Here is a 25,154-nt window from a genome sequence, read left to right as displayed (position 1 = left end):
GAAATAAGGATGATGGGATGGATGTATGGGCATATTAGGAGCGAAAAATAGGAATGAGGGTATTCGAGCCAAGGTGATAGTGACGTCCATGGTGGCCAAGATCATGGGAGGATCTACGGTATCGGAAGGGGGTTCGGACGAACCCATTGACTTTTTCATAGATCCTATATTCGTATTAAAACATCAAATATAAAGCACATATAAATTTACTATGAACCCACAAGCATAATGAGGCGAGTAGCCCAGTGATCTTAGTGCACCCAGTGAAGTCTATCTGCTCGCACTTCGTGGGTTCGAAACCCATTGAGCACCATATTTTTAAATTAATTTCTAACATACGTAGGTTTATATAAGAAATTTTTAAAAAATAGAAAATTGGTAAATTAAAAGTGTTTTTGGAATTAATTTCTAACCTAAAGATAATAACATAGGTTTACATATTTATTTATTTATTTATTAAAAAAAAACAGAAAATTGGTAAATGAAAATAAACAGAAAAATAGTGTTTGTGTCCTACTCTAAAACAATATATAATCATTGATTTCTACTCAGACACTCAAAAAACTTTGACCCAAATTTATTTTCAAAAGTTAGGATTCTAACTTTTATTGTTAATCTGATTGCTACCATCCGACCTCTGCCCTCCGGTATGTACTATGTACTCTCGCCTCTTCTTTTTCAATTTTTTTTCTTATTTGTTTTCTTTTACACTGTTGGATTATCTATTCAAAAATTAATTTTTAATATTTGATTCTAGGGTTATCCCAAATTGATTATGTTAAATAGTTGTTGTTTGCTTTTCGAAATTTTAACTTTTGAAGGCAATAATGGTTCAGGGTCGTAGTGAAACTAATAAAATATATGTTTTAGGTGCCAAAATATTAATGGTGAATCTAATAATTTTAATCTCACTTAGAACAATATTGAAGATTATAGTAATAATGTTCAAAATTTATATTTAAAAAGTTATTCATTTTTTTTAAATAATATTTTATAACTTTAAAATAAATTACTCAAATCTTTATATTATTAAATCAAGTTTTTACAATAACAATATCTAAGGTAATATTTTCAAACACGATTAACATCTCATTAACAAAATTTGTGTTTTGTAATTTTTAAGATCGTTGTCCTTTATAAAATTTAGAATTCATAGGCCTGAAATCCTGGCTCCGCCTCTGGCCAAGATGGAAAAAAAAATGATGTTGAGATGATTTAGGCATGTGAAGAGGAGATGCGTAGATACTATAATGAGTAGGTTGGATATTGTAGGTAAAAATGAGACGTGGAGGTAGGCCAAAAAGTACTGTGAGATGTGATTATATAAGATATGGTGCAACTTTAGCATACTGATCTAAGGGTGTGGAGGACGGGAATCAGGGTAGAAGGTTAATAGATAATGGAGTGTTGTCTTGCTTTTGGACGAGTTTAGGCTTGGTGGTGCCTGTCATAGTATTAGTTTATTTTTCTAATGTTTTGCTTTTGAATTCGGCATTATCTATTGTTTATGGTGTTTCGGTCGTTGCACTAGTTTGTTGTTACTATTTTCATATTAGTTCATATGTTTTCCTTACTATCTATTTTCTTTTTATATCTACTATGATTTGTTGTATTCAAGTTGAGGGTCCTTCGAAAAATAACATATTTATCTTCATGAGGTAGAGATAAGGTCTACATACACTCTGCCCTCCCCAAATCTCACTTGTGAAATTTTACTGGATATGATATTTTTGTTGCTGCCTTGATTCACATGTATCATGCACTTGTGCAGTTAGCTTTTTTATTCTATGGAAAAGGGGTCGAAATCTAACATTTTATTCTTCTATTGTAGAGCGCGGTAGTTAGTGATATTGAAGGCTAAACATTTGACTCAAATCTTGAGATTTCTGTTACAATACTATATTTTAGTTGAAGAATTCAAGTTAAAGTATTGATTCAAAAGTCTCCACTCTATTCATGTAAGTCCTTTTTTTTCTCTTTTTGTGGTTAGATAAGTTCTATAGAGTGGTGGTTATATCATCCTTGTTGTATGGATGAAGTGTTGTTCAGTCTAGAAATTACATGTTTAGAAGTTGTATGTTGCGGAGATAAGGATATTGAGATAGATGTGTGGACATAATAGAAGTTACAAGATTAGGAATGAGGTTATCCAGGAGAAGGTGGAAGTGGCATATGTGGTATACAAGATGAGAGAAGTGATACTGAGATAGTTTTGATATGTGTAGAGGAGGGGAGCCGACGGCTCAGTGATGATATGCGAAAGGTTGGTTATAAGGGTTACGTGAAATGGTAGGGGTAAGCTGGAAAAGGATTGAGGAGAGGTGATCAAAGTACAAGTTCATATCATCAAGGACATGACTTTAGATAGGTAGGAGTGTAGGTCGCATATTAGCGTAGAAGGTTATTAGGGATAGTATGTTGTGTTGCCTTGCGTAGGTTTTATGCATGTTTTAGGACTAGTCGTACCTTTGTAGTTTGATTATCATTGTATTTGTTGTTGTTATTGTTTCTCTCTTGTAGACTTAATACTTTCTTATTGACTATTATGCTTTCTCCATTGTTTTCTTCTTCTTTTACTTGGATTTAATGCACTTGGGCCGATAGTATTTTGGAAACAGTCTCTCTACCTCCACGAGGTAGTGGTAAGGTTTGCGTACACTCTATCTCCCCAGTCCCACTTGATGGAATTTCACTAGATATGTTGTTGTACAATTCCTACTGGTTATACATTAGATGTTTAGTTTAGAAGTAGCACTCAAATCATGTTATAAGTTAAACAATGTACTAAATGCAAGATTTGACGAAATAGGTTAAAAACTAAAAGAGAATTTGACCATTTACATTCTTAATTAATGTGATATGAAGTACTAATAGAGAAGTTGACAAAATGAGTTAAGAAGTACTGATGAAATACCAATTTAACCTTTTCTTAGAAATTCTCTTTTACTTTTATAATTTTCTTACTTGAGTATTCTTATAACAATGTTTGATTATAGATTTTAGCTTTGTTGGAAGATTATGAATATGTTGAAAGATCACGAAGAAGAATGTAGGAATTAAGAAAAGAGGTCAGTCCATATATCATGTGGAATTATTGTCTTATTTCACAGAAACTGCACAATGATCTTGGTTTTAATGGAGATGGGAGATGTTAAAGAGATGTTTCCTTGTGTGCTGAAGATATAAAACTAGTCCACCAAAAATGAAAACTGAATTGATCTAATCTATGAAGCATCTGAAGCAAAATTGTACACTTACACAATCTTTTTCGAGAGATAGGAGCATCTAATGATATTGGTGAACTACACTTGCTTTTGGATAGATGTGTGTGACAGAGGGCTCATGATACCTGTTGTCCACCTTTCCCCTTCTACTTCGAAAATTGTGTGAACAAAGAGTGGAAATTAGGGAAGAAGGTCCTCATAAAGAGTCGCGCACTTACTTGAGCAGTACGGGTGTGCATGAATGTACAATCAAGCATATGATCAACCTTCATTGAAGAGGTGTACATACAAGGTATGGGACTTGACAGAAATATCATATTTTCTTACCATCAAGGATTTTCTTTATCTGAAAGAAAAGTCATTGAATGAGATGCATTTGTGGTATTCAGAAGAAGAATACATATTGATTGATATGCATAAAGTTAAGGATGACTTTTTTTTTGGAAAGTAGAACTAGATCATGCAATGGATCTAGAAGTGCATAAACTGATTGATAGACCAAGAAAGAGAGAGGGGGCTTGGTCATCTTCAAGAAAGGGACTTTTAATGATACGTGTATATTGCAGTGATAATGGTCACAACATCAAAAAATATCCTAGATGCCCTTCCCTCGTACATGATGTCATTATTTCCTATTCCAGTCAAGGTAATCAATAGGTTGGATACAATTAGGAGGAACTTTTTATGACAAGAAAGCGAAGATAAGATAAAGTATCATTTGGTCAAATGGGAGGAACTGTGGGTAAGTAAAAGAGGGGGTGGACTAAATATCAAAGGGCTGAGTACCCAAAACAAGAGTTTGATGATGAAATGACTGTGGAAATTTGTCTCACCAGAAGTACCTTTATGGAAGGAAGTACTAATAGAAAAATATGGCATGGAGGATAAATGGATGACAGAGGTGGTCACCAACCGTTACAATTGTAGTGTATGGAGGTCTAGGAACCTATATATGGCAACTGGTCAGGGAGAGAACGAGTTGCAAGGTGGGCAATGGAGAAAAAGTTGCTTTTTGGAATGACATTTGGTGTGGACAGAAGACACTCAAACATGTTTTTCCTCTACTACATAGTCTAAGTCAAGCACAAGAAGTAACAGTAGCACAATTATGAACAGGACAAGGGTGGAACCTGTTTCTGAGGAGGAACCTAAGTGATTGAAAAATGACAACTATAGCAAGATTTCATGACACAACATATATGCTACCAATCTGACAGGAGAGAAAGATAGACTATTATGAAAAGGGGTCATTGTAAAATCAGCATATAGAGAACTCAGGTCTACTGAGGAGCATCATGCAGGAAGGCCCTAGGGATGATCTGGAGAATAGAAATTCCTTACAATGTGAATTAGTTCACATGGATCTTGGCAAAGGAGGCAGTATTGACACATGAAAACTTGAACAAGAGAAAATTCAATCTATGTTCTAAATGCTATCTATGTGAAGAACGCGTGGAAACAGTCAACCATCTCTTTTTACACTGCAAATGGACAGATCAATTGTGGCAGATGTTCATCCATAAGAGGAAGATAAAGTTGACAAAGCCTGGAGAATTATAGAAGTCCTGCAATGTTGGAACAAGGATGGAAATGTAGGAAAAAAGGAGAAGAGATGGAGAATTATCCTAGCTTACATTTGGTGGAAAAATTGGAAGAAAGGAATCAAAGATGTTTAGAAGGAAAACAGAACAATATTCAGAAGATAAAGACAAATTTCCTAAGGTTTTACTATTTTTGGTGTAAGCAATTAGTGATATGAGATACTGAAAATGTGTTTATTGACTGGTTGTAACAAGAAGATCTTAGGAAAGATGTAAGTAAAACTTTTTGGAGGGAGACTACACTTTGATATAATATGCATGTGGATATATAGAAGTAAATGTTACCTTTCCTAAAAAAAAAAAGAAAAAAAAAAACCTTTAGTAAAATACTAGTACATTTTTGTTCCAATGGCCTTAGTGAATGATGACATGTTGAGGTTATATTCTCAATTGGAGATGTAGTGGGGTCAAAGGATAAATATGTAAATTAATATCAAATACACAAAAGGTAATAAATTTCCAATTTACTTTGAATTTTAACTGCTAGCTTTTTTTAACTACTACTAATAAACTTATCGAACTTAATGTTTTCGAATGTTACATGAGTTGATATATTGCTTCTAATGTATTTTTTAAATATTAAAATTAAGATGTTTTATTAGTTGTTTTTACTTACCCCTCATGTTTTCAACTTTCACTTGTCTAGGTTATATCATCAATTACTTTCTCCTCATTTATTTTTGTCACACGCAACCAGCTTCACCAAGTCCAACTTAAAGGTGATAGTTGTTGTATCGCATCATAAATCACATTAAAATGAATAATGCACCACTATCTCCATCATATCAACTTGTACACAATGGGTGGTGTGTCGTATGCCCATTACATTGACTATTTTAAATTTTTCGCGATTTGGATAAGATATACATAACTTTATGTACTACATTCACATAATTAATAATTTGAAAAACTAAAAATTAAACTCGAACACGATATCAAATACAACAATACATTCTAATCAACATCATATATATAACCCATCTCAATTTAACCAATACCGCAAAGTACAATCATATTCTTCGAGTTTAGATCAAATTATTCATTTCTAATAAGTTAATTTTTAGTCTAAAATTACGAGATATTATAAAAGGCATACATGTTGATTTATATACATAATAAAAGTAAAATTAGTTGAAAGTGAAAAATTCTAGAAAGTAGAGCCAATTATGCAATAGATTCATAAAGAGATTTCTAATGACATGTATATATTGCAGTAACTAAAAGGTCATAACATTAGAAAATGTCCTTTGCTAAAACATTATTACTTTGTTTTTTAGTGAAACCGGGTCTGATATACCCTTTGATTTTGTTATATAGAGTTAATATACCTCCTTTATTAAATGACAAAGTTAAAGAATATCATTATCATGACATGTATGAAAATAAAAATATACATAGTGTGAGACTTGTTTCTAGAGTTTCTTTCTAGATTGTCTCCTTGAAAAAGGCATATCAACTACTTTTTCAATAATTTTGGACAAAGTCATCGTTAAATAACAATACAAGTGCAATGTTTTATTAAATCAAGCACGAAATCGTAATTAATTAATTAACTCGTTAACCCTAACTAGATAACTTTGAAATTATAGTTACTTGTATGACTTGACATATTTTCTTGATAATTACATCATTATCTTGATAATTTTCTATATAGTAGTTATACATAAACTCACATATTATACATAAAGTAAATAAATAAAGTGAAGGACAATTAATGTGTATTACTATTTACTACTCTCTCCGTTTCACAAAGAATGGTCTAGTTTGACTTGGCACGGAGTTTAAGAAAATAAAAAAGACTTTTGAATCTTGTGGTCCTAAATTAAAGTTATGTCAAATGTACAAAATTGTTCTTTAATCTTGTGGTCTTAAATATGTCACGTGGAAAGTTCAATTAAAATGTTAACAAAAAAAAGAAAAAGGTCATTCTTTTTTAAACAGACTAAAAAGGAAAGAAGATCATTCTTTTTGAAACGGATATAGTATTATATAGTGATACGTGAAAATGTTTATATTGCCTTTTGTTGTTTCTACGAAAAGGTTTATTTTGTATGAAAACTAAAGGAAAAAATAAAAAGGTATATACTCCAAATTGAGAAATCATCTGAGCAAACAACCCCTCAAGGCATCAATTATATATATTAGGGACATGTATTTTAATTAAGATAAAAAGAAAGAAATTTGACTTAAAAGTCTAAAGTCAAGTACACATTACTTCACTGTTTTTATTTATTTATCTAATTTTGATTTGACACAAAATTTAAGAAAGTAAAGACGATTTTTTAATATTGTCATCCTAAACTAAAAATATGTAGAATATACTAATTAAAATATTTTTAAAAATTTTATAATCTTAAACATGGCATGTGAAAAGATATAATTAAAAAATTATTAATAAAAATATATTTTTTTAAAATAAAACAAATAAATTAAAATAGAAGAAATATTAATTAACTAAGGCATGCATGGAATGTATATATGATTAAAGTAATACCTTTAATTTGCATACAAATTTAAAGGTTTCTGGCCTAATCACTCATATATAAAAATCTCACTAGCTTGAGTTCCTCCCTTGTTACATTTTTTATGATGCAAAATGGCCTAGACCACCTATAATTTTAAATGAAGATTTTTTTTCAAATTTTCTAGTATGTAAAAAAAAAATAAAAATTGGAAAGAACTGCCAAACTAATTGACCCTTCAGTAGAGCTAGACATAAAATATTGAAAATCTAATTATCGAATCAAGTTAAATTTTTTTTATAATTTGGTATTTGATAATTTGATATTTGAGAGTAAAATTTTAGAACTATGATATTCGGGTTTGGATTTAGTATGAGACATTAGTACTATTTGGTATCTAATATTTCCAAATCAACATATCCATTACTCAATAGTACAGTCCAAAGAGAAAGTTAATGACTAAATATAAACAACTCAAATACATGACTTTTAGTTGTGTTAATTTGTTTTGGCATAATACACAAATAGGCCCTTTAACATGGTCTCAACTCACATTTATGCCCTTCAACATTGGGTGTGCACAAGTTAACACTTAAACTTGTATAAATTTGAACAAATAAACACAGGTGTCCTGTGTGGCATCCTACATGGCAATTTGTGTTTTATGTTGTGTTCTACACAGCCAAAGTTGGAGGGCATATATGTCAAATGAGGCCAAGTTAAAAGACACATTTATATATTATGTCATTTGATTTTCTTGATATCTTCTTACTTGTTGATCTACTATTATATCATACTTCCCCATAGAAAAATAGAAATAATTGGAGCAATAGTATTATTAACTTGGTAATACAATTGGGCTACTGCCTACAACTTTAATATGGTATTATTGTTGAATACTATAACGAACTAAAGTTTTGTTAAATTGGGTCTTAGGCCTAACTCACACCCCAAAAGTTAGCTCAAAGGAAGGAGGATTGCCCAAGTCTTATAAGTTATAAGGAGTTCACTCATCTCATTAACCGTCAATGTGAGACTTTTTGTCATTCTTTAACAAGTTTAATTTACCTAATTACCAGCCAAGTCGAAATTTAAAAATTTGATTTTTAATTTCTACTTTTAACTATCAATTATCATCAAACTCAAAAAATCTCAAATCAAATATCAAACGTCCACCCCTATCCTTCGAATATGAAAAAAGAAAATGTAATTACTTGTACGACTTAAGTTATGGTGACAAATAAAATCAATACAATAACTGATAACGACATTGTACGCGTGGATTGCTGTAGTGATTAATAATAAACATATGAATGGTGAAGTATATGACAAGTAAAATGTGACGGAAATTTGATTTTGTAGTTTTTTATAAATTTGTTTTTAATTTTACCAGCAGAGACATAAACTGGGACATGATTACTATTCTCTTGAAAGCGGTGTGATTCATTGTGATTGGAATCTGACTTCTTTGTGATCCGCTTACTTGCTTATGTTATACCTTTTCCTTGTCTTTTTTAGGAGGTTTTCATCTTTATACCTAAGAGATTATTATTATTTTTAAGTTGTTTTCTTCTTTCAATTTATAAGTGATTATAAGAGATCATTTCAACTGAAAATATTGTTAATTATGACACTTGGAGCAAAACTCTAAATTTTAACAAAACTAATAAATCCAATATTTTGTAATGATCCATTTTAACGAGTCTGCATTTGTGGCCCAGGAACCGCTATTGCGAGGTCCCTAACAAATTCAAATATCAATTACTAAAAGAGGTGTAGGGATTTTTTTTCAATTAGATAAATGACAACTACCTAGCATAAAAAAATATGACAAAATGTAATTTTTTGTTGGAAGCGAGAGACAGAGATGGTTTGAACATATGCAGAGGAGCACAAGTGATGACGCCCAATGAGGAGGTGTGAGAGGCTAGTGGTAAGAAGTACACGGAGAGGTAGAAGTATTAGGGAGAGGTGGTTAGACAGGACATGACGCAACTTTATATTACAAATGACATGACTCTAGATAGGAAAGCGTGGAGGTTACGTATTAAGGTAGAAATTTAGTGGGGGTGGAGTATTGTTGTCGTGATGTGTGTTAATTAGTACTTGTCGTAGAACTAGTCGTACCCTTGTAGTTCTTGTCATATGTTGTTTATTGTGTTTCGATTATCACACTATTTTGTTGTTGTTGTTGCTATTGTTTCTTTCGTGTAGACTTTACCCTGCTTTCCTAGTTTTCTTAATTAGTTGTTTCTTTCATATAAACCTTACGATGCTTTAATTTCCTAGTTTTCTTACTAACGGCTATGTTTTCTTCTTCTTTTACTTGGATTTGATACACTTGAGCCGAGGGTCTTTTGGAGACGATCTCTACCTTCACGAGGTAGTGAAATATGTGTACACTCTATCATCCTCAATCTCCACTTAGTGGGATTGCACTGGATATATTGTTATTGTAATTTTTTGTTGATTTCTCTCTTCTAAGTTCGGAAGTATCTATATAGGCTAACCCTTCCCTTTTAAAAAAGTTTTAATTTATTTAACCTAATTTTGTACATAGGTAAGGTTTGTATCCCCTCTAATTTTTTTGTACTTCCCTAGAAGGTGCATAATGGCTTAAAAAAAAAAAAAAAGATCATGTGTTTTCTTTAGTTAATCAACTAATTCTTAATTAAGAAGTCATAAGGGACCAGGGTGTTCTAGTGGTCAATAAATTGGTTGAGACCTATGCAGTCTCAGATTCAAAACTAGCGGAGACAAAAAAAATACTAGGTAATTCTTCCCATCTGTCCTAATCTTGATGTACTCAAAGGTGGCAAGTAAAATTAGTCGAGTTGCGTAAAAATTGACCTCGACACCACGATCATTTAAAAAAAGGTCATGAGGCACCGTGTACCTTAAGATCCATGGTAGGTAAGAGCTTCTCAAACACATTATATATCTTCTTTAAATTCAACAACAAGAAAATTATATATTAATTTTCCTCTATAATTCAAGATAAACCCTCAAGCTTATACTTGTAGCAAATGTTTAGCAACAAGTTATCCAAAGATCCATTTATATTCTCTACATTTAAGCAACAAAAAAGTTTCTTTGCAACATATTAATTCCAACAATAAATTAGTTAACTAGCCATAGTCCTAAATCCTAATTAATTTCCATATATTAAAACTTTTTTTTCTTCTCTTGTTTGGGGAAATCCTTTAGGTTTTCAATTAAGTTTCAAGGTTTAGGGTTTTTATTATTATTATTATTCGTCGAAAATCTTGAAAAATGGAAGGAGAAGTGAAGGATGAAATTGATTTACCACCAGGATTTCGATTTCATCCAAGTGATGAAGAACTTATAACATATTATCTTATGAACAAAATTTCTGATTCTAATAATTTTATTGCAAGGGCTATCGGAGATGTTGATTTAAACAAATCTGAGCCATGGGATCTTCCAGGTATACTTAATTAATTTGTTGTAATTAACAATCCTCAAAACTTGTTAATTACTAAAGCATGTATTTACAATAAGCATATTGAAATTATATAGTAGTAATACATTTTTTTACCCCTTCCTTAGGTCGATCTTACCCTCTTTGCTTTCTTGATGACCCGAACTCACAATCATGGTTACCATCTGAGCAACTCCCTCAGTAATACATATGATTGTATAAATCAAGAAAGCAAGGGCTAGGGTTTTGAAATGATTTTTTTTATATGACATAAATAAGTTTATTATTCTTGAGAAAATTGAGGAAGCTAGCAAACTTGATTTTGTTCATAATTCATGTAGATCATTCATTAACTGTTATGATCATGCTCAACTTTGCTTGTTTTTTTTTTTTAATCAAAAGAAACGGAATGGATAATATCCTTACTCCATTTATAACAAGAGGTGTCGTAATTCGTGTCCAATTTTGATAGAATAAGAAGTTTTTTCTCCAAGGTAATAAATTTCAAACACAATATGATTAAGCAAAAAATGGAAGCGTTTTTTGTTTTTTCTTTCTTAATTCCTACAATACCTTCTTTAATTCTTCGAAAATCATAACATATATCAAGATCGTCTAATTACGTTTTGGAATATCATTTAAGTTATATACAATAGTATAATTTTTTTTTACAGTAACTTGTTATTAACTATGCACGCTCCCTAAATATAAATAAATAAAATTAAAGCCTACTCTATGGTGCATCTTTAATTGCTTGCAAGCTTCATCAAATTGTTATAACAAAAAAAATTAAGGAAGTTTTCTTTTTCTTGTTCCTTTTCAAAAACCAAATTCAAAGAAAACACTCTTTCTTGAATTATTATTTTTTTGTCTCAATTTATGTAGCACCGTTCAGACTTCGAGAGTCAATTTTCTAAATTTTGACCGTATTTTCATATATGAAAGTCTTTTTAAAAAAATTGAAATAAAATTTACATATTTTGAAACTATGTAAAAAGTATTGATAGTTACAAAAAACTCGACAAAGAAAAGACTCATTTCTTGAACTAATACTTTCTTTGTCCCAATTTATGTGGCATCATTCTGAAAGAGTCAACCTTTTAAATTCTGATTGTAAACTTGAATATAAAATCTTTAAAAAAATATATTTTTTCTTTTACATATTTCAAAACTATGTACAAAGTAATATAAGTCGCAAATTTATGAGGTATATGAAAAAATCGGTGTCAAAGAAAAAACGCTGACTCTCGAGAAATGAAAGATGCCGCACAACTTATGATGAAGAAAGTAAACTACACATTGTATTTAATTGTTCTCTTTAATACACATGATGTTTACTTATAAGGTGACACTTATTTTAAAACGGAGAAGGTAATTAAGCTGTATAATCAAGTTAACTTTTTTGGAAATTAATTATGATAGGGAAGGCAAAAATGGGAGAAAAAGAATGGTATTTTTTCAGCCTAAGAGATAGAAAGTACCCAACAGGAGTGAGAACAAATAGAGCAACAAATAGTGGATATTGGAAGACTACTGGCAAAGACAGAGAGATTTTCAGTAATTCAGAATTAGTTGGTATGAAAAAAACATTGGTATTTTATAAAGGAAGAGCACCAAGAGGTGAAAAAACCAATTGGGTAATGCATGAATATAGAGTCCACTCCAAATCATCCTATAGAACACACAAGGTATGTACTTCCACTTCTCTAGCCCCGTCAGTCCCGACGGATTCAATAAATATATCAATTTATCTCTTCATTTTATGTGAAAATTGGACAAGGAGCATAATTTCATTTCCAACGGGGATCTTTTATTTTTCTTCGTAGTACTAAAATTTTAGCATTCTCAATTAAAGTAAAACTCTATGTTCCTTTTTAGTTGTCATTTAGAGAGTCAGTTTGACTCATTTTTAAAGCTAAATTATATTTACATCAATTCAATGTATTAAAACAAAATTTTAGACATTCAAAAACTATACGGTAGATACAATAAGTTGCAACTTTTTTCCATATCAATATGTAGAGGTGAACCCAGAATTTGAATTAAACTCTGGTCTCATGGGTGATTCTTCTGGCTTGTACGTACCAACAGCACAAGGACACTCATATGCTCCTCATGGGTGCCCTGTTAATTATATCCTAGTTTCTGTCAATTTCTCAAGATAGATATACATATATACACATGATTTTTTCTGAAGTTGACGGGTGCACGTGCACCCTACTTATAAGTGTGGGTCCGCCTCTATCAATATGATAAAAAAAATGTATTTTAAAATGTTAGTCAAATTTCATATTGTTTGACTCTCAAAAAGGAAACTATGACAACAAAAAAGGAACGGAGGAAGTACTTGAAATTTAAAGCATTATTTCTAAATATAGAAATATATCGTATTTTTTAGGATGAATTAAAGGAAAATACGTCATATAAATTAGTACGGAGGGAACATATATATTGATAGTGCAAGAGAAATGAGGTAGTTGTAGTCTTGTAGAAAATAGTTTTCTTGTTTGCTCATGTTACATTGCCTTGTGCAAATCCAAATTATTCTTGGAAAGAATTTTATTAATTGTTTCTTCAGAAATTAGTAATATCTCAATTCTCATCCTATTTTTAATTCTATATCTTCCATTTTCTTCTTTTTTTCAATCAAATTTAAGAAAAAGTAAGGAAATATATATACACGTACTAAATTGTAAGGAGTAAGGACCCCTCAATCACATCAGGAGCTTAGTGTATTGGGTTGCGCTACTTAAATAGTTTAAATTTCTCGATCTTAATTGATCATTTGTTAATTTATTCCATACTAGCTAACTCTAACATACTTGCATGTTGACACACTGTTTAACATAAGTTTCAAAAGTCGTCTTTTTTTCTTATTAAAGTTTCGTGTGAATTCAAATTAACTTGTGTTATATATACTTGGGAATATTTTTCAGCAAGATGAATGGGTTGTTTGCCGTGTATTCCAAAAGAGTAATGCTGGAGGAAAAAAGTACCCTTCTAATAACAATACTTCAAGAATTCATGTAAACCCTTACACTACACTTGATCAAATCAATCCAAACACAATATGCATTTCTTCACAAATGATGATGCCACAAGCTCATGAACATAATGCCATTCAATTAGCCATGGGAAGACCATCATCATCATCATCAAGTGCTTACAACATGATCAACCATCCAGAAATTCAAGAATTCAATAGGGTTTTTCAAGGCGTTTCAACATCGTCATCGTCTAACATGATGAACTTGCATCCAATTCTTCAATCCCAAATGAACTATAACTTAAGTGGAGGTAATGGTTTTACTATTTCAGGCTTGAATTTGAATCTTGGTGGTGGTGCCACTACTTCTCAGCCAGTGCCGCCACCGCCACCACCGCAACAAGATATGAGTTCTTCTTCTCATGTGATGATGACAACTCATGATGATCAGGCCGGTTATGGAGAAGATATGAGTAGTGGAAATGGCATGAATAGATTTATGGTTATGGAGAATAGTGCTCATGATTTAGACAACTATTGGGCTAATTATTGATGATCTATGTTGTTCGAATCCTCCAAAAAATCGCATATCAGATCTTATAAATATAGTGCATTTTTGAAGAATTCGAGTAGATGTAATTAGAAGACAAGTAGTACTCTGTGTAAAATAATTAGTAGTTTGGAGATAGAGATAAATCTATTTATGGGGTAAAGTTTGAATGAATGGCTTTAATTTTGTGGCATTTTCGACCTTCATCCAAAACCAATTCAAAGTTCAAACAAGATAGAAAATTATTAAAGATAAAAAAAGGCCAAATGTACCTGTGTACTCTGGTAAATTGTTTATATTTATCCTCCGTTCAAGTTTTTGAATAATTTTTCCTCCATCGTTACACCTATGATCAAATATGACTGAGGAGATCTTAATACAGCTACGTCGATATGTAATACACAACTAAAATACAGTGTCGCAACATTGTAACGTTGACAGCGAGTAGTGGAAAGACCACAAAACACCAACACTATCCAAACCAAAGAAACAGTAATAGTACAAAAGTAAATTTTTCACACCCACTACCCTCACCATTCATGCTTTATGCACATATGGAAAATCTATGCAGAACTTGGAAAACAAAAAGCATCTGCAGATTTGACTGATACTCCAAACGCCCGGTGAAACAATGACATGACCCATCTGCAAATGAGATGAAATAAACCCAGCGTCATACACATAGCAGTAAATACTGTAATTGTGAAAAACTGCAAAATCTAGTCAAAGACGACGAAAGATAGACCAGTCGATATGAACAAATAGGTCGATCTTCCCGTACTATTTTTCTTTGAAACATTAATTCATTCTTTACTCACAATTAAGTATTTGGCTCTACCTATCTAGTTCTCTTATAGCTAATCTTACATATCTTGGCTCATGAAACGTAGAAACGCTGAAATGTTGGCTAGCCAGTCACCAACTAATTGACATCACCTTTTTCACCACATACAGGCGCAAAAGTCACTTCACACTACAGTTGAATCAAATATGCAGTATTTACAGACAATAGTTTACTTGTTATTGGGGAAAATCAATGTTCTTCTAATGTCGAATCAGAATCAACCAAGACAGAAATAAAGCATTGGGTTGGACTCTTTTTTTTTCTTTGAGATAAGGGTAACTGAGCATTGGGTCAAACTCTTCTTTGGTGTCAAAGGTAATAAGCTAAGTTGTCGACTTCCAGGAAAGAGTAGAAGAATGAGACTGACCGGAAAATTACTGAGGCCTAGATTTACTGCTTTATTCTCAAAAGCATGGGAACTCGAGTCCCTAGAAAAAATCCTATATCAATCATTTGGAGTAAATCTGGGGTGTAACTTGGTACAAGGATAAAGCATGTGGGAAATGTGCTACTTCAGACTTTGGCCAAGAATTGTCACGACTAACATTTTCCAAATAAACAACTCTCACTGATCTCATTGATTTTTGTTACAAGCTATCAAGAACTACCCGTGTTCCACCCATGAATAATACACTGAGATGGAGTATTTACTTTAGAAAAAGTCACCTTATAGCAGCACAAAAGAACAACAAGTACAAGCGTGTATGCCAAGGAACTTCAGAACATCTCTTAAGAGGCAATCTAATTAAAAAACATGCCACTACTACCATTTACCTTTAATCTAAAAAGCTAACACTGTGAATCTGATCCAGGTCATACATAAATTCAGCTCAAGATATAAATGCATCCATAAAGTAATTTTACCCAGGTAAATAAAGGCGGCAAATTGCTAACATGATACCTGCAAACTGTAAAGCGCTTGATTTCTGATGAAAGCATTGTACTACCTTGCCCTACTTGTCTGTGTGCGCCCTCTTGGACTTACGATGTGAATGGTGTGAATGGCCATGTCGAGTAGGTTTCTTCACCTTTGTACTGTCACAAATAATAAAATACAGACAATTCTGAGCCTTGTAGAATTAAGTAGATATACAGACGCTTCAATATAGAAGGGTAGATCACTGTGGAAAAAGGCAAATAAAGGAGCAGAGGAAACTGTGCTAACCAGAAAATGCCAGACAAAAATTTGAACAGAATTATAACGGGCAAAGCCAACACTGCTGAAGCCTACACCACATAAGATCAGCAAAAATTTCTTAGTATGAAATCATCAAATTGAATAAAACGGCAGAGGACAGGATGGCAAGACCATAGAATATGACAATCAGATACGTACAGCAAACCAGACGAACTCCTTTGTTGCAAGAGGTCTTGTAAGCTCATGTTTCTTCAGTGTTTCATCTACTGTACCTTGCAGCTTCAGATGGAATGAAACATTGATTTAGAATATATGGACCAAGACAATTTAAATACTATAAGCAACATATGCATAGTAGCAAAGGCATTTGCTGTTTCATCGATTCTTCCACCAGATCATTTAAATCGTTCAACTCATCCAACCATATAACCTTGTTACCTCTTCCAACAACAATTCAAAAGGTACTCTTCAAACCCTAGAATATCACATAATCGTTCTTCTAAATCATCTTGCCGAGGGTCTCTCGAAAACAGCCTCTCCACCTCCACGAGATGGGGGTAAGGTATGTGTGTACACTCTACCCCCCCTCCCCTACACTGGGTATGTTCTTCTTCATCACCACAAGAAGGTAAAGAGAAGATGAATACAACACAACCACCAGAAGAAAAATGACCATTTCCTCCATTCAATGAATTAAGACATAATAAACAATACAGACTAATTTGTCCTAGCTGGATCCTTATCCCTTGCCCCTAATTGCCTAAAGATCTGTTTATCTTTCATTTGACAATACCAAGTGAATGATCTATCTTTTAATACAGAGCTCAATCACAAAAGCATTTGAAAATTGGAAATTGTTGGGAATACACACTGGAAGCTCAAGCACTCTTCATCAACTGATTTGCAACACATTTCGCGAAGTTATTGTGGATAATTTAGTAGCTTAGCAAAATCATTCTAAAAAGTTAAGCCTCTCGCATAAGAATACAGAAGCGCCAAGAAGACAGACAGAAAATGTAACTTCAGACTCTACAGGATTTATTTTAGTCCATTTTATTTTTGGGTCTACGGGGTTGTCGGAACCTGAATACATGAGAAACTGATGCAGCAGTAAAATTACAGGAAATGTTTAGAAAGAGACTAGACTTGCATATCTCAACCACAAGTAAACCTCTGCGAGATCTGAATATTTCAGGGACTATCATATCACTTTATTTTCACACACCTGACTATGGTATACTGTTGCAGACTCCAGGAACTTCCCATAATGATGAACTGCCACATCTGTATATGGCTTTACAGCAATACAAACTTTTTCAACATGAGGTTTTGTAGCAGTGGCAACCTGATCAATGTATGGCTTGCTGAACTTCTTAAGTTCCTGTGAAAAAATTATGCTTTCATCACATCACATACAAATAAAACCGGAAAAATAGGTATAAGTTATACATTTGATGCATGTACAACGACAGGAAGTTGTATTCCTTAGTGTACTTTTGATATATCAGAAAATATTATTCGTTTAAATGAACAGATAAGGGATGTTACCTGAACGTGAGGTTCTGCTAGCTCCTGAACCTTGACAATATGTGGAGTTATGGCGCTTTTAGATGTCTCATAAATCTCAAATCCTTTGGTCCTAACCAGTTCCATTTGTGGCTTGAGGTTAGTGGTCATTACCACCCATTGTTCCTTCACAGCTGGCATCCATTTCTTCAAAGAGTAGAACAGCAAACACGAGACATTATTAAGATCCTCCATCTTGACAAATACATCACAAAAACTAGCTTAAGGAGTAAAATGAATGTTTGAAGTAGATAATTGTATCTACATCTATTAAAACTAATAGAGAGTCTTCCCAGATCTGGAAGTCATCTTACTCCCCACTCTTTAGCTTGTCCTACTAACTCTTGATTTTCTTTCCCCCAGATGTCCGGTGACTGTCATTTAGCAGATAAGAGAACTCATCTCTTGGGAAGAAATAAAGATACTCTTACCATTTTAACATTTTTACCTAGCAAGGTACCATTACTGCTTTGTAAACAGGAAATCTCAAATTGGTTTAGTTTTATTGTTCAAATACTTATTTCCATGAAGAGGTGAGTTAATGTAATAACATACTCGTTAATGTATGCCTAGAGGTGTCAAATGGGTGGGGTGGGCTGGAATTGGGCTAGTTAAATTGGGGTGAGTTAATAAATGGGTTGGGTTAAAATCAGTCCCAATGTGGTATGCCCATTAAAGTTTTTAGATGGTCACTCGGCACACAGAGATCAGAATTCACAAGAAGAAACTAAGATTCTCTCACTTTATTAATTCTGCAACAACTGGAGCTCCCAGATAAATATAGTCCTATCTTCATTCATATTTGTTGAACCTTGAAAAGATGTCTAGGCATCAAACTTTCAATTAATCATATACACACATAATGTAGTGACTTCTCTTTATATTAAAAGCATAACATAAAATGATGAGAAACAGAGAATGGAAATGTGGGACCACACTGGGATGTTATTGTAGAGAAGGAAGAAGTGGTATGCCCTAAAACAAGGAACTACACCATCTTTTTCCAATATATATGACACTCTTTTCCATTTTGGGACATTCCAAAGTATTTGACATCATACCATTTCTGGCTTTCACAACTTCCGAGAACTCATCCAATAAATTAATTAAATTTAATATGGTAATAAGAGATTCAAACATTAAATGATGCAAAGCTGACTTACTGTTTTGACTGTTTCTATATGTGGCGCAACCCATACCTCAGCTTGGGCCTTTTTCTCAACTGCCTAAGAAGCAAGTGAAAAAGGGTAAACAGGATAGAATAGTAACTCAAACAAGCATTCGTTCAATAATCAACAGTTAAACAGGATCCAATAGCAACAAGACATGTACCTTCTGTATCATTGTGTCCATAGCAGGTTTTCCGTGCTCCTGCCAATGCTTCTCCAAAAGAGACTGAAATTCACAGCAGAGTCAGCAATCCATTTATGAGAAGGTTAGTTATGATTTTTGCTCAAAATACCTTGTAGTGAGTCATATGAACTTCAAGCCAACGTGGAAGCCATGCCCCATGCACCTGGATTTTAAGCAGAAGGAAAGAGCCAGGTTAACATTTATATAATCAATCATTATCTACAACACAAAGCATAGATAAAGAGCACGTCTTCAAACTTCTCGGTTTTCCAACTCTTTCTTGTTCTTGTAACTAAGCCAGTGAATTTTTTGATAAAGAAAAAAAAAATTTGATAAAGAACTAAGCCAGTGAATTGCTGCACTTAAAGAGGCCTACACAGTTTACAACTGATGCAGAATGCGACTTTGATCTTTTTTCCACTTATTGCTAGGCTATGCATGGTGCAGGAAGCATAACCTGGTTCCCCATGAATCAGATTCTCATCCAAAAACGTTCACAACTATATCGCCATACATCACCACAAACCAGAGACAGCTTCCACACATCACAACTCCATAACCCAAGCAAGAGGGAAAACAGAAGGGGAACTATAAACCACCCTTCCCTCCTCATATAGACAATATATGTGAAAACCAATCCAACTTTTTACTCCACATAGGATCTTTATGACTCTAATAATACAATTCTAGACAAGCTCATGATAACCCACAAAATTTGGGGAAAATTGCTAAATTCCAAATTATAAGATATTTAAATTGTTTTTTCATGCTAACCATAAATCAACAGAACCCAAAAAATCCCTACCAGCTATCAATGATTTAAATAAAAGAAGACTGTACTTGATTATCTCACCTAAAATAAAGGGCAGACAAGTTGTAGAACTTTAGAGATGCTCTCTAAATAAATATATGCAGGATACCTACTACAATTCTTCTTCCCTGAAGCTCATGTACAAGTAGCAAATAGCCAACCGCCAAACAACACAACACCCACACATTTGCAGCCACATTCTTGCAAAACCAAAACAACCCACAATTTCCTTCATGAATATCTTCCTCCACTATCTATGTGCCTTGTGTCATTGTGATTCTTATCATCCTTCCATTGTTCTTCACTTTAGCTAATATCACCCACTTACATGACAATCATCATCCTCTATAATACACAAATGGTTTAGACCAAATCTATCATCACATTTCTTCTCCCTTTTAGCCGTCAAAATAAATTACTCCAGCATCAAATCCGCAGGCTAAAGACCAGCATCACCACCACAACACTACCCCCTTACTACCAAAAACTACCCACCATCCAGCTGTCCATAAAATTATTGATATCACCAGTTCAAGCATATGAGAACTGATACAACTAGCTAACCATAAATCGGCATATCAAACTCTTAACACAATATGATGGAATCCTGATGGCACCACGATATCATGGTAGATAGAAACATTAGTATGAATCACAGCATTACTCAGCTAGATGAAAAATTGAGATGGAACCTCCCATCTTCAATAGTAATCATAATCCTGAATACATTGTTAATATATAGGTAAGCTAGAACATCTACCTCCATGAGCTCCTTCATCTTCGATGTGGCTTCAAGCCTTGCTCTAATCATTTCCTCCTGATAAGCAAAATTGGGAGACTTTAGTTATTATTATTCACAACACAAGCTTCAGTAGCTGTTTTTTAATATCAAGAGCACCTCAGCAAGTTTAAGAGCTCGTTCAGTTTTTTTCAGTTTCTCCTTCTGTTTGTCAACGGTCTTTTCGAGCTGCATAAACCAAAAAGAAACAAAATAATTTCATAAGGTTAGCTGAAATATTACACGTAGCTAGTCCTGGGAATTTAACATCTGTTCAGTGGCAGAACGAAATCAATTGTGTAACTGAAAACAGGCAGCTTATTGTTCATATAATCTTCACAGTATCTACAAGAAAACAGTCATTGCGCTTACTCCTGTATGGGGTTATCATCCAGAGATACGAGAGGACAAGGTTTGGTTCCCATCGAACTTTACATATGCGTTGCCACGCAATTGAGACTAGAAGCAAAGAATTGTAACTGCAAACAACTGAGGATACCATTTAAAGGTCAAATGAAGACGAGTACAACAATTTGTAAGCACTTTTTCTTTCAAAAATCCGGTCATTAAATGGGTATTCTATACCACCATTTGATTCTTCTTTTGCCTATGTTCTTCTCTCCATTTGTAGGACCACCTAGCTGAGTTGACTTCTCTGTCAGATTCAATTTGTCAAAATTATAACACTTCCTACCTCCACTGTAATTCCCAGTTCACATGAGGAGGCCAACATTCTACTTGATAGACTCTCTAAAAAACTTTTGGAATAAATTAATTACAGCATTACAACTCCAGCATCTTCTTTGTGCTCTAAAAATGACTACATGAAGGTGTTTGCTGAGGAAAGCATTCCAATCCTATGATATCTCAGGCTTCATTTTATTCTACATTACCATAATGTTGACTCCTTAATTACCTAGAGTTTAACAAATCGTCTACATTCCTTGCTTAAAGATTTAGATTCTATCAAACTTCAAGAATATTTTTCATGAAAGTCAGAGTTCTGCAGCCACTTCCACCTTTCTATGTTTCAGCCAACTTTTTAAATCATTTGTCCATAATTCTTATGAGATCTGCTATCGGACTAAATTGATTTTAAAAAATCCAGCAGGGACAGCATTTGGAAGTTGTTCCATTTTAGTACTTTACGGTTTGTTGCAGCGGTTGAACAAGTTGGATAGCTGCCATAATAACTCTAGCATGATGTGCAGGACAATCTCTGTAAACAAGAAACAGAATAGCATATCCCAACTGCCTTTTTAAAACTTCTGTTCAGTTACTTGGCTCCAGACTCTCAATTACAAGGACAAGCAAAAGAACGTGATCGCCAAATCTTCCTGATCAGGAAAATGTAATCCTCAGATCTTAAAAGTTCAAAGAGAAGGAAGAACAAATGCAGCTCATCTGTGATGAGAGTTCCTCCTCCTTCTTTTTCCCTTCATTGTTTTAATACGTAAAAGATATCCTATCTAAAAATGCAATACATGAATTTCATTTATGCTTTGTTGTTGAATCTGTTGTGGTGCAATTCCGTCTGCTAGAATAACTACTGTAGCAATTAATTAAGACATAGATAACACAATTACAAAGAAAAGAGAAAAGAAAGCAAATGAGTTACTTATTATTTTATAAAAAAGGTAAAGCATATCAAACACTCACCTTGTCAACCTTCAAATTTAACTCCGATACTCTTTTCTCTGTTTCACCTATATGCGCTTCGAAGTCTCTTTTCTCCTTATTCTTCATTTCAACTTCCTCTTTTAATATCTCAACCTGCTTTTCAAGCTGATCAGCTAGTGCACGAGCCTTTCCAACTTGCTCCTCAGAATTTAGTGTTCCCTTTTTCTATACAAAACAATACGACTTACATCAACACTACTAAGGCATTTTATGAAACTAAAATAGCATACAAAGCCAACTTGCTAATTTGAGGGACTCACCTGTAGAGAGGCCAATTCAGTTGACAATGACTTAATCTTCTCTGACATTTCTTTTATAATGTTTTCTTTGTCTGCAAGCGCCTCATCCTTTCCTTTCAGTGCTCGCGTAGTCTCCTCAATGTTTGATTCTGAGAAAAATAGAACCCATTAGAAGGAAAGAGAGATGGTTAATAATTAGTATTTGGTAGCCCAAATTGAAACAAAACAAATCTACATCCAAGCACCAATCCAAAACTCACTGTTGCAGAATTACCTCACAACACAAGGAAAAAACAATATGGAATTTAAAAACATCATTAGCCAATGACAATAACAAAGTACAAAGTATGATAACTGCAGAATAGGCACTCTCCCAAATTTATAACCTTGTCTCAATTTTTTATAAGGATGTGAAAGTTATTCTTGGTTGCGACTCACTATTCCAAATTAGTTGTGCTGCTTTGCATATAATCTCTGATTTGTACAGTTTCCAAAAGAGAAGTGTAATTGCAGATTATCTCTAAATTTGTGCAGTTTCCAAAACTGTATCTCCTTATCTGTGGAATATTTTTTCAACAGCACACCAACAAGACATCTTTTACATAACCCGAGAACATACATGGAGCCATAACATTCTGCTCCAAATGTTCAAAGCTATCAAATCACTGTGTTCATCTTCAGATTGACGCACTTCTACTGAGACTGAACAGAGTATACAACTTGGAGTTGGAAAAACTACCAAATTGGAATCTGCAGCTTCCTATAGCAAAATCTAAGCCCCATGTTTCTTTAGCAACTTCACTTGAAAATAATGTTACTTCATTTGAAACTTGAAGTTTGTTTCACAAGTTCTCAAAAGAATTTGAACTTCAACTTGAAATATTGAAGTTCATTTCACAAGTTCTTTACTGCTCAAAGTAATTCATTGTGAACATTCATTTCTGCTCTTCGTTTTGAACATTATACACAATACAACGAAAAATCCTGTAACAATATGCTAGCCTTACAAAAAAATCCCTTCTTTCTTCATAATTTCCAGCTCAATCAATAACAGATTTTCAGAAAAATAACACCTTTAAGTGAGTCAACCTATCAAATTGACTCCAAACAACTCATTTGGAGTAAACAACTACACTTCTCAGTACTGAAATTCAGAAAAACTGCACTTCCCCAAGAGTCAAAACAATCATACTCAGTTACTCACAGTATCAACTAAAAAAAAGTAAGCAATTCACGAGTCCTAATTAACCTAAAATAACAAATTTCCAAAAAAAATTACATCTTTAAGTAAGTCTCCAATCAACTTAACCTCCAAACAATTCCATTTAGTAAACATCTACACTTCTCAGTACTACAAATCAACAAAAAACGACACTTCCCAAAGAATCAAAACATGCATACTCACAGTACCAATTAAGTAAAAAGGGAGCAATTCCCAAGTCCCAACTAACCTAAAGATTGGATCTTGGACTTCAGATGTTCCAATTCTTGAGAAGTAGGAACATCCGATCTAACCACTTCAACTTCATCATCCAACAACGACCCAGAATCTGCTTTGACTTTAGGAACAACTACAGCAAGAAAAACAAAGGATATGAACAAGAACTTCCACCAAGATGCCATGTCTGAACCCAAAGCCAGAGAAAAAACTAAGGCTCTGGTGATATGATGATAGTGGGGTTTTTTTCTTGGATTTTTCTACTGCAACAACAACAACTATATAGTCAATACGTTTTTTGGGTATTTTATTTTTTTTGTTTATTTTTCGGATTTTCCAAGAAATGTGTCTTGGGTGGCGTAAAAATGAAAAATTTATCAAAGGGGTTCTTTGGTTATGGTGTAGAGTATTAATGGTGGGGTTGGGTGGGGGGTATGACGCGGCGGTATGTGGGTAGTTGGTTGGCGCTGTCTTGTTAAATGTTAAACGTGGCTGGTTATGGTGGAATCTAAGCACCCCTTGAATCTTAACCCATGTCACACTTGGCTTTCATTGATTTAGGTACATGTAGTAGTGTAAAAAAATCGAATTGATCGATAAATTGAATCGAAAAAATGTTATTGATTTATTGTTATTAGGTAAACGGTTTTTTAATGGTTTTATAAAAAAAAAGTTATCGGATTATTGGTTCGGTATTATTGGTTATTGGGTAAATCGATACTTCATTAAGACTAGTAATTTACTACTTTTAGTTTTATACATAAATATTATATAATAATCTCAATACATTACTAGTTATTGTCTTTATCCTTTAGCCTTCGATTCACACTTCACAGTGACTTTGAGTTAACAACTTCACATTATACAAAACGTCAATTTAAAGTAAGAACTCTATTCATCTTAATCTCTTTGTGTTACAATTGGATAATTCTTTTCATTTTTTGCTATTATTGTTTCTATATTATGAGCATTTGTAAAGTTACGTTATTGTGTTTATCGCATTAAATTTTTATAAGTATTTTCTTATCGGTTAAATCAAAAA

The 25,154-nt window shown here is 33.2% G+C and overlaps 2 protein-coding genes across 2 annotated transcripts; one reads left to right on the top strand and one right to left on the bottom strand.

Moving 5' to 3' along the window:
- The first annotated feature begins 10,552 nt into the window (after window positions 1-10,552).
- Window positions 10,553-14,268, top strand: LOC125826430 (NAC domain-containing protein 79-like). Its single transcript, XM_049505759.1, has 3 exons — window positions 10,553-10,735; window positions 12,152-12,417; window positions 13,666-14,268. The coding sequence occupies exons 1-3, from the start codon at window positions 10,561-10,563 to the stop codon at window positions 14,266-14,268; spliced, it is 1,044 nt and encodes a 347-aa protein (XP_049361716.1). The 5' UTR covers window positions 10,553-10,560.
- Window positions 14,269-16,010: 1,742 nt separating this feature from the next.
- On the bottom strand, window positions 16,011-24,499 carry LOC125826429 (uncharacterized). Its single transcript, XM_049505758.1, has 13 exons — window positions 24,126-24,499; window positions 22,696-22,823; window positions 22,415-22,600; window positions 20,876-20,944; window positions 20,738-20,794; window positions 19,276-19,329; window positions 19,146-19,208; window positions 18,977-19,039; window positions 17,796-17,960; window positions 17,473-17,628; window positions 16,446-16,526; window positions 16,275-16,336; window positions 16,011-16,144 (listed from the first exon to the last, which is right to left on the bottom strand). The coding sequence occupies exons 1-13, from the start codon at window positions 24,295-24,297 to the stop codon at window positions 16,063-16,065; spliced, it is 1,338 nt and encodes a 445-aa protein (XP_049361715.1). The 5' UTR covers window positions 24,298-24,499; the 3' UTR covers window positions 16,011-16,062.
- Between the last annotated feature and the right edge of the window lie 655 nt (window positions 24,500-25,154).

Source organism: Solanum verrucosum, unplaced genomic scaffold, assembly GCF_900185275.1.
Source record: "Solanum verrucosum unplaced genomic scaffold, falcon-dt-bn FXZP01000060.1, whole genome shotgun sequence".
Taxonomy (NCBI): Eukaryota; Viridiplantae; Streptophyta; class Magnoliopsida; order Solanales; family Solanaceae; genus Solanum; species Solanum verrucosum.
The sequence above is the reverse complement of the archived record's forward strand: the minus strand, read 5'-3'. Positions and strand labels throughout refer to the sequence as shown.

Bases quoted from the DNA above. Each gene is read 5' to 3' on its own strand.
- LOC125826430 (XM_049505759.1), top strand. From the start codon at position 10,561: ATGGAAGGAGAAGTGAAGGATGAAATTGATTTACCACCAGGATTTCGA. The intron at 10,736-12,151 runs GTATACTTAATT...TAATTATGATAG, and splicing joins TGAGCCATGGGATCTTCCAG to GGAAGGCAAAAATGGGAGAA. The intron at 12,418-13,665 runs GTATGTACTTCC...AATATTTTTCAG, and splicing joins CATCCTATAGAACACACAAG to CAAGATGAATGGGTTGTTTG.
- LOC125826429 (XM_049505758.1), bottom strand. From the start codon at position 24,297: ATGGCATCTTGGTGGAAGTTCTTGTTCATATCCTTTGTTTTTCTTGCT. The intron at 19,209-19,275 runs GTATTTTGAGCA...TGTGAATTTCAG, and splicing joins TTCATATGACTCACTACAAG to TCTCTTTTGGAGAAGCATTG. The intron at 17,961-18,976 runs GTAAGTCAGCTT...TACTCTTTGAAG, and splicing joins ATATAGAAACAGTCAAAACA to AAATGGATGCCAGCTGTGAA.